Source organism: Notolabrus celidotus, chromosome 16 (assembly GCF_009762535.1).
Source record: "Notolabrus celidotus isolate fNotCel1 chromosome 16, fNotCel1.pri, whole genome shotgun sequence".
NCBI lineage: Eukaryota > Metazoa > Chordata > Actinopteri > Labriformes > Labridae > Notolabrus > Notolabrus celidotus.
The window spans coordinates 30570709-30580530 of NC_048287.1; the positions used below are offsets into that span (position 1 = coordinate 30570709).

The window sequence follows — 9822 nt, forward strand, 5'->3', positions numbered from 1 at the left end:
ATACAAGATGAGAAAAACAATGTGCATTCGGCTCCTCAGGTAAGACCGCTGCCTGGGACTCACCAGGGTCAGCGTGAGGGGATAACCCTAGCCATGGACTTGTGGTGGCTGCACAACATTTAATTCAAGTTTGGTCTTTTAAATCAAGGAAGTATTGATTTTGTGATAAAAAAAAACAAGCATATGGTGAAACTGTGTAACTAACTGGTTCATCGTTGTTCTTTAAACAGAGATAAGATGATAAGACAAAGAGGAAGCTGCAGCAGAAGAAGAAGACTTGTCAACCAGCTAGCCAGCAGTACATTTTTAAGATACCTCTAATTGGTAATGTAGTTTTGACTTAGTCAAAGCCACCCAACTTCAGTTGATTGATAATACCTAAAGCTGGTAAGAGAAAAAATATTTTTTTGGAAACATTTTGACATTTTTTAAAAAGTGAGTTATCTGTTTTTGCAAATGAAATCTTCGTACTTTGTTTCTTTACATTTGTATTTAAGGTCTTTGCTGCTGCTCTCCCTGCCTTGGCTTTTCATGTATGGACATGAAGAGAGGGGAGGTGTGCTCTCCCCACATGGAAGGGCAGGGAGCTTCCAGACTCCAGGAGTCATACCGCTAAATATAACTTAACGCTTGCAGATAATAAACCTGAGCCCTTCAAAGAAAAAGCAGATTATTCAATTGAACACCCACGCTTTCATCCAACTGCTGGGTTTGTCTTAATACATTATGTATGACTAACGCAGCAGGTTTTCCAAAATGTTGTCTGGAGGCTAGTTTCTATGTAACCATGTCCAACGGTCAGAAGTTTCAACAGGTTCAAACACATACGGCACTAAAGAAACAAAGAAACAAACAATACATTTTGATTTAAGGTGTAAAGACTGTGAGTGGATGTTGCCACTAAGGCTTCCTGTGTGGTGTAACCAGGGCAGCTCTGGAGCCAACTGTGATCCTAAATCCTCATCAAGACAATCTGCTGGATTTTTCTACACAACCTTTATTGATTAAGTCAAAACCAGCTGGGAATCTGTGTCCACTGGGAAAGTGACGCTGAGGTTAGACTGAACGATGAATGAGCCTGCCTTCTCTTACTGCTTCCCCTGTAATAAAGCCAATGGCATCACATTTCAGGTGTCCCTGGTATGGTTGTTTTGGGGGTCTTTGCTGCTGCTCTCCCTGCCTTGGCTTTTCATGTATGGACATGAAGAGAGGGGAGGTGTGCTCTCCCCACCTCAGGCTTTGGCATTCCACATAGGCACATGGAAAGGCAGGGAGCTTCCAGACTTCAGGAGTCATACCGCCAAATATAACTTAATGCTTGCAGATAATAAACCTGAGCCCTTCAAAGAAAAAGCAGATTATTCAATTTTACACCCACGCTTTCATCCACTGCTGGGTTTGTCCTCGTATGACTAACGCAGCAGGTTTTCCAAAATGTTGTCTGGAGGCTAGTTTTTATGTAACCATGTCCAACAGTCAAAAGTATCTACAGGTTCAAACACACAAAGCACTAAACACACAAACAAACAATCAATCCTTTAAAGTCTGCTTGAAATACTCAACATGAATTAACACATTACAAAACTCTATTTAAAGGTTTTAAGGTGCTTTAAAAGACAAATATAAATGGTAGATCAGCTGGACTACAGAGGAAACTGGTTCAATAATGATATTAATTTTATTTTTAGAGCAATTAAAATCGCACTGTGAACCCACATGTCAGAGAGGACCCAGAGTGAAAATGTTAAGCTAAACTAAATGGAATCAGATCTGTGAGTCAGTGATCTCTTTTGAACCTCTTCAGCAGGCTGTGTTTTTGTTCTATCAGGCTGTACTGGAGAGTATCATTAGGTATGGGATGACAGCATGGTACGGTAACCTCTGTGTGCAGCTCAAAACCAAACTCTCTCGCCTGCTGCAGACTGCCATGAAGGTCATAGGGAAGACTGGCAACCCTTCCCTTCAGGCCATTTATGAGCAGTGTGTTCTTGGGCAGGCTCAGAGAATACTTGGAGACCTGTTGCACATCCTTTACTCTGAGTATGAACTTTTACCATCTGGAAGAAGGTACAGAGTCCCCAAGTGTAAACTGAACCGTTTTAAAAACTCCTTTGTGCTGACCTCTATCAGAGTTTTAAATATTAAATAGCCTGTTAGGGTTGGGACAGTGTCATGGTGCTCTCTCCTTAAGAGTATGCTGTGTGTTGTATGAATGTCTACTATTTATTGTACTTTTCTTATCATTTATGTGTTCTTGTGTCATTGTGGTGATTTTTGTAGGAGCAGGTAACATGTGCAGCACTGATGTCAAAGACAAATTTCCCTACGGGGACAATAAAGAACATCGTATCGTAATATACGAAGAGTTCATTTTCAAAAGCAGATAACTCACTTTTTAAAATTTTTGAAAATGTTTCAGAAAACATATTTTTTCTATTACTAGCTTTAAGTATTATCAATCAACTGATTTGACTAAGTCAAAATGACATTACTAATTAGAGGTATCTTAAAAATGTAACTTTTTAAAATATGTATATTAAAAAAAAATGTTTTTTCATAATTTAGAATTTATCTTGTCTCGTAGAGCCTTTCCTAATTTTAACTGAATTTTGTTATATTTGAGTTTTAACATTTTAAGATATGTATTTTAAAATAATTGTATTCCTTTAAAGTTCTTTTAGGGGAATTTTATGACTTTTGGAAATATGTTTTATTTTGATATCTTGCCCTCTCTGATTTTATTGTTGTTTTACATGTTTTATTCTGCTGCCCACGTAAAGCACTTTGTAACTTGTTTTTTTATTTCCTCAAAAAATTAAATTATTATCATTATTGAACCAGTTTCCTCTGCAGTCCAGCTGATCTACCATTTATATTTGTCTTTTAAAGCACCTTAAAACCTTTAAATAGAGGTCTGTAATGTGTTAATTCATGTTGAGTATTTCAAACAGACTTTAAAGGATTGTTTGTTTGTTTGTGTGTTTAGTGCCGTATGTGTTTGAACCTGTAGATACTTTTGACCGTTGGACATGGTTACTTAAAAACTAGCCTCCAGACAACATTTTGGAAAACCTGCTGCGTTAGTCATAAAAGGACAAACCCAGCAGTTGGATGAAAGCGTGGGTGTTAAATTGAATAATCTGTGTTTTCTAAGAAGTGCTCAGGTTTATTATCTGCAAGCGGTAAGTTATATTTAGCGGTATGACTCCTTTCTGGAAGCTCCCTGCCTTTCCATGTGCCTATGTGGAATGCCAAAGCCTGAGGTGGGGAGAGCACACCTCCCCTCTCTCTTCATGCCCATACATGAAAAGCCAAGGCAGGGAGAGCAGCAGCAAAGACCCCCAAAACAACCATACCAGGGAAACCTGAAAAGTGATGCCATTGGCTTTATTACAGGGGAAGCAGTAAGAGAAGGCAGGCTCATTCATTGTTCAGTCTAACCTCAGCGTCACTTTCCCAGTGGACACAGATTCCCAGCTGGTTTTGACTTAATCAATAAAGGTTGAGTAGAAAAATCCAGCAGATTGTCTTGATGAGGATTTAGGATCACAGTTGGCTCCAGAGCTGCCCTGGTTACACCACACAGGAAGCCTTAGTGGCAACATCCACTCACAGTCTTTACACCTTAAATCAAAATGTATTGTTTGTTTGTTTGTTTCTTTAGTGCCGTATGTGTTTGAACCTGTAGAAACTTTTGACCGTTGGACATGGTTACATAGAAACTAGCCTCCAGACAACATTTTGGAAAACCTGCTGCGTTAGTCATACGAGGAAGAACCCAGCAGTTGGATGAAAGCGTGGGTGTAAAATTGAATAATCTGTGTTTCCTATGAAGGGCTCAGGTTTATTATCCACACGCAATAAGTTATATTTGGAATGGAATGGAAAGCTATGAAATGAAATGGAACGGAAAGCAATGAAATTAAATTAAATCAAATGGAATGGAATAGATTAGAATGGAATTAAATGGAACGGAATGAAAGGGAAGGGAATGGAATGAAATGAAATGAAACGAAATGAAAAGGAATGGAATGGAACCGTATGGAATGGAACAGTATGGAATGGAATGAGGGGTATAGAATAGAATAACCTTTATCTGTCCAAGATATGGGAAAATGTTGATGAAATGAAATGAAATGAAATGGAAAGCAATCAAATCAAAATCAAATCAAATGGAATGGAATAGATTGGAATGGAATTAAATGGAACAGAATGAAAGGGAACGGAATGGAATGGGATGACATGGAATGAAATTAAATTAAATGGAATGGAATGGAACGGGACGGAAAGCAATGAAATTAAATGAAATTAAATGAAATGGAATGGAATAGATTTGAATGGAATGAAATTGAACGAAATGAAATGGAATAGTTTGGAATGGAATGGAACGGAACTGAATGAAATGGAATGGAATGGAATGGAATGGAACTGAATGAAAAGGAATGGAATGGAACAGTATGGAATGGAATGAGGGGTATAGAATAGAATAACCTTTATCTGTCCAAGATATGGGAAAATGTTTCTGGCTACGTGAGAGTATCACTCGATGACCTGCTTTACAAACAGGACGACATTTTAAAAACACCAGATTAAGAGAGCTCTCAGTTATTTTTTACAGTTAAGGTTTAAATTTAAGAAGAAATAAACATCATACTTCGGTGTATCGCTAACAGAAGCTTAATGCATCCTGAAAACTCCTGAATATCACCACTTTTTAAAAATCCTGCTGTTATGGAACATTGATCAGTACTGCTAACTGTGGCTGAAACGGTTGATATAATCACTCTGGGGATGTGTGCTGTGCTCTCTGCTGCGTGACACATTTTTCTAGGTGTTGCCCTTTGACGACAGCTCGACAGGAGCTCCGCCTGTATTCGTTAATTGCTGTAATGTGTTGTTATTGTTGTAAAAGAATTAAATGCAACCTTGTAATGAAGCGTTTTGAATATAGTGGATCTGGGTCGTTGCATGACTCTATAATTTGCCGCTTTGAATGCAGTCGGACTGGTTGAACCGCCCCGAGGGAGAGCGATGCTCTGACATGACGGAGAGCTGAGGCGCTGATTAATCAGAAGGTTTTTATTTTTCACTTCAGTTTGTTAAATTAAAAAAAGCAGTGCATACTGAAAACATTTGTACACATAGTGCAATCAGATGTGTTCCTGATTTGTACAGCAGAGTCAATCCACTGCAAGATTTGGGATCATAAACACAAAGAAAAACATGCAAGCAATTTAAAAATGATAACTATGACATATTCAACAACATTTACTCTTCTGATCATACAGTGCAAACATCAGACGTTCTCCCCTGATTATCATTCAAGATTCACGTAACTCTCCCTTCATCTAGATTTACTTCACGCTCTTGGATTTAAAAGATGGACTTTGTTATTTCTCTTCACATTTGCGTCTAAACATTCATTCCTCTTCACAGTACATATTCAGTACTTAAATAGTATTTTAGTATTTACAGTACATAGCCTTCATAAATATTATAAACAATGTTACATTCACTGATGTGGTGTTTTTTAGACGTCTGTGTTATTCTTGCTCCCTTTCTTTTTTACATCCATCACTTCAAGGCTCTGCCTGACATTCATTTTTAATACAATTTCATATAAATAAATTGCACAGGATCAAATTTTAAATAATACACACATAATAAAAACATTCTAAGCTCACATACGGTGGACATTTCAAAGTGCTAAAGAGTTCTGGTTGTGCTGGGAGGCTTTGTTCACACCATCGTGCCTCCAGCGAAACTTCTGTCGTACATCGCTTGGGAGTAATAGTCTTCACCGTCATCCTCCTCGTCCTCATCTTCATCGTCCGACCAGTCATCAGACTCCGCTTGGGACACGATGTCATCGTTGGATGAGCCGTCAATCTGGGTGGAGATTCGAGAAACATCAGTGCACATACTTGTCACCACACCTGGAACACCTCTGCCATGTGACTAAAACATCTTTTCAAGCCGCGCCAAAGTTGCCAGAGGGCGCGGTGCGGTTAATTTCAGCTAATTAATAGCTTCAGTTATAAAAAGAAGGGACAGTTAATGTCCTCTTCTGTTATGAATGTCTTATATAAAGCTAATCGGTGACGTTGTTATGAGGTGCAGGGCAACAAAACTCAAAGGAGTGCTAGGGGAATTTTATTAGGACATCTATATTTACACAGAAGTGACCTCTTAAAGGGATAGTCCAGTGTTTTTAGAGTGTGGTCCTTTGAGTTACACTCTCTATCTATCTCTTACTTTAAATCTCCCTGTCCCATTAAAGTTACTAACCATAGACCTTTCCTGAGTCCCTGAGCTCCCTTGTCCCGTAGGTCGCCTCTGGCCTGCTGCTGTAGACGTGCCAGACTCCAGCTGCTACAACTACTACTATCCATCTCCCCACTATCATCTCTCTCTCTCTCTCTTCATCTCCTTCTATCCCTCTCTCCAACTCAGTCTCAGCAGATGTGTGTCTAACATGAGTCTGGTCCTGCTGGAGGTTTCTGCCTGTTAAAGGAAGTTTGTCCTACAAAGCTCTTAATGGTCAGACACCTTCGTATCTTAAAGAGCTCATAGTGCCCTATTACTCCTCTAGAACTCTACGCTCCCAACATGCAGGCCTGCTCATCGTACCTAAAGTCTCTAAAAGTAGTATGGGAGGTAGAGCCTTCAGTTATCAGGCACCTCTTCTTTGGAATCATCTACCAGTCAGGGTCCGGGAGGCAGACACCCTCTCTACTTTTAAGAGTAGGCTTCAAACTTTCCTTTTTGATAAAGCTTATAGTTAGAGCTGGATCAGGCTTGGACCAGCTCTTAGTTATGCTGCTTACACCTAACTATAGGCATTTCTGAAGTCCCTGGACTCCCTTGTCTTGTAGTCTAAAATGAGTCTGGTCCTGCTGGAGGTTTCTGCCTGTTAAAGGAAGTTTGTCCTTGCCACTCTTTACAAACAGAGCAGGTCTAGACCGTACTATATTATTCACAAAGACCCAACATCAAGACAGGATAGGATCCAGTGGAGGCAAATTTCTGTTTAACATGAGTCTGGTCCTGCTGGAGGTTTCTGCCTGTTAAAGGAAGTTTGTCCTTGCCACTGTAACTTGCTAAATGCTGCAAAGTGCTCTGCTCATGTTGGGTTAAGATGAGATCAGACTGAGTCCTGTCTGTAAGATGGGACTGGATCTGATCCTGTCAAAGAAAGCTACAAGAGAAATAACAAAACAGTGTAAATACCTTTTTCTCCTCTTGGTAGATTTCCTCTCTGGTAGGTCTTTGCTGTCTGGGCTCTGTGTCCATGAAAGCCACATAATGGACTAGAGTGTAGATTCTGTTTGAACACAACACAAGAATGTTATCCCTCAAATGAAACACGGATACATGAAATCATGTTTGATCCATTTCTGTCCAAGAGGAAGCTGTTTGATTGTGATACCTGTGATACAGCATGGCGACGAACTGGATCACAACCGACGTCGCGAACCCCAGAATGAACATGAAGCCGATGGGATCAATTTGTACGTCTCCGGTTTCCTCCAGTTCGAAGTTCACCTTTGGGATCTTGATGAAGAAGGAGGCTCCGAAGATCTGGAGGGTAAATGTCGCCACCAGCCAGAGAGCGTTCAACATGAAGAAGGCGAAGTTTATCTGCAGGGGGGAAGAAGAAGCACTGGTTACAAAACATGACCTTCATTTGGATGTTCCCTTTGACATACAGTGTTGGCACCAAACACTTACTTTGTTCCTCAGGTCTTTCAGGTCTTGGGCAATCTTTTTCTGTCTCTCTTTATCGTCTTGCAGCGGCTCCAGATATTTCTTCTGCAGCTCAATCCAGAACTCTTCCTCATCCTGCAGAGAAACAAACACATCTTTATTTAACCTTTCTGCTTTTAAATACTCATCTCATTCCAAATCATTCCCCTTGACAGAGACATTCAACCATGTAAAAAAGAGACACACACCTTATCCAGGGAGTCTTCTCGCAGCTGCATGTCAGTGGATACTCCTTGTAGTTGCTCGACCCAGCCTGGAGAGGAAACAGAAGAGTATTAGACTATGTAACCTTTGAAAGGGTGATGAATTGACTGTAGTGACTGGTGATTTTGATGGGGGAGGGGGGGCTTACATTGAGCGGGACGGAAAGCTGGCTCCACTGGCCTGAAACACAACCAGAGAAAACAATCAATATCGTTCTGTTTTGTGTTTTGTGACATTTCAACCAAAGCTTCAATTTCAAAACCTACATCTGCCTTTCGTGGATTGATGTGTCATCCACGATGGTGTTTAGGGGCTGTGGCTCGGGCTCTGTTATCAGAGTATCCTGGTTGACGCTGACCGGCCTGCCTACGGTGTACTCGTTGGATTTCTTGCAGCATTTGCACCACGAGAAGAAACGTTGGCAGGTGCTCTTGGCTGCAAGTGTGAAGATTCAAAATTAATGTCATATTTTGCAGAATGAGCGGTATGACAGTGATCTCTGCGTTCATTTGAAAACCTGGTGTCTACCTCTCTCTCTTCTTGATTTTGGTTCGACGGCTGCAGGCTGGGCGGCTCCAGGAGGAGGTTTTGTCTCCCTGGTGCCCCAGGACACGTTGTTCATGTTCACCATGGAGTAGATGGTGAGCAGGAGGTAGGCGCTGGGGATGCAGATGATGTAAAGGAAGCCGTGAAACACCAGCCCGACTTCTTGAGGGTGCATTATCGCGGTGGTGATGTAAATGATAGCCATCGCCACGACAAAAAGGCTGCTTGGCGTCAGGATGGTTTGGTCTTTCACCATTGAGCCTGCAGAAACATAAAGGAGAAAAGATTTTAGGTTCCATGCTGCTGCTAAGAGGGTCCAAAAACAGTAACTGCAAAAAGCGAAACAACTCACCAATAATGGACATCGTCACCACCAACATGAGGAAGGCATATATGATGCTCAAAATAGCTGCAATAATGATCTGAGTGTCCGTCTTGAGTTTGAAGCAAAGAATCAGGTAGATGATAGGGGGGATTATAGCCAGGACCAGGGCCCAACTGGCATCCAGGCTCAACATGAAGGATAAGCTACCTGAACGCCACAATAGAGAGGACACACACTTTAAATCACTGCATTCCTGCGTACACAGATAAAACACCAGGTCGGGTAAAGACTGCAGAGATTACAGTGCGTCTTCTGACATGTAACACAAACCTGCAATCAGGAGACAGATGGTGGCGGGGGCCAGGATGGCTGATGTGATGGCAAACAGCTGGTAGAACATGAAGGGTTTGGAGATGGAAGGGTTCCTCCTGGAGATTGTATTAGTGGCGCCCAGCAGATCCACAACGTTAGCCAGCGTGGAGGGTCCCCATCGACGACGCTGCAGATGGTACACACCAGTTAGCATGTGTTGTGGACGTTTGTTAAAGTGCTGTCGTAAAGGTTTCTGTTCAGCTCCATCACTCACCTGGTTGTAGAGCTCTTTGAAGTCCTCGGGTGCGTTGGTGTAAGCGTCAGACGCTGCGTTGTACTCCACTCTCCATCCTTGTTTCAGCAGCAGAGTACACAGCCAGCGGTCCTCACCTGCAGGGAAGAGAGCATGTGTTTTTTAAAAAGCTTGTAGTGAGGGCTTGGACCAGCTATTAGCTATGCTGCTATAGGCTTAGACCGACACACTGGGGTCCTGTCTCCCCCTTATCAATTACTCTAACCCTCCCTGTCCCATTAAAGTTACTAACCATAGACCTTTCTGGAGTCCCTGAGCTCCCTTCCAGGTCTCTGCCTGTTAAAGTAAGTTTGTCCTTGCCACTGTACATAGAGTGCGGTCTAGACCTGCTCTGTTTGGAAAGAGTCTTCAGATA

At 41.5% G+C, this 9822-nt stretch overlaps 1 protein-coding gene across 1 annotated transcript; it reads right to left on the reverse strand.

Moving 5' to 3' along the window:
* Nucleotides 1–5093: 5093 nt before the first annotated feature.
* On the reverse strand, nucleotides 5094–9732 carry LOC117828141 (chitin synthase chs-2-like). Its single transcript, XM_034705144.1, has 12 exons — nucleotides 9700–9732; nucleotides 9429–9544; nucleotides 9173–9341; nucleotides 8870–9049; nucleotides 8500–8778; nucleotides 8238–8406; nucleotides 8120–8151; nucleotides 7956–8020; nucleotides 7732–7842; nucleotides 7430–7641; nucleotides 7231–7324; nucleotides 5094–5889 (listed from the first exon to the last, which is right to left on the reverse strand). Exons 3-12 carry the CDS (start codon nucleotides 9240–9242, stop codon nucleotides 5740–5742), a joined length of 1362 nt encoding a protein of 453 aa, XP_034561035.1. The 5' UTR covers nucleotides 9243–9341; nucleotides 9429–9544; nucleotides 9700–9732; the 3' UTR covers nucleotides 5094–5739.
* Nucleotides 9733–9822: the final 90 nt, after the last annotated feature.

Bases quoted from the DNA above. Each gene is read 5' to 3' on its own strand.
- LOC117828141 (XM_034705144.1), bottom strand. From the start codon at position 9,242: ATGTTCTACCAGCTGTTTGCCATCACATCAGCCATCCTGGCCCCCGCC. The intron at 7,325-7,429 runs GTATCACAATCA...GTGTTCAAACAG, and splicing joins GTCGCCATGCTGTATCACAG to AATCTACACTCTAGTCCATT. The intron at 5,890-7,230 runs GTATTTACACTG...ATCTCCACCCAG, and splicing joins TCTACCAAGAGGAGAAAAAG to ATTGACGGCTCATCCAACGA.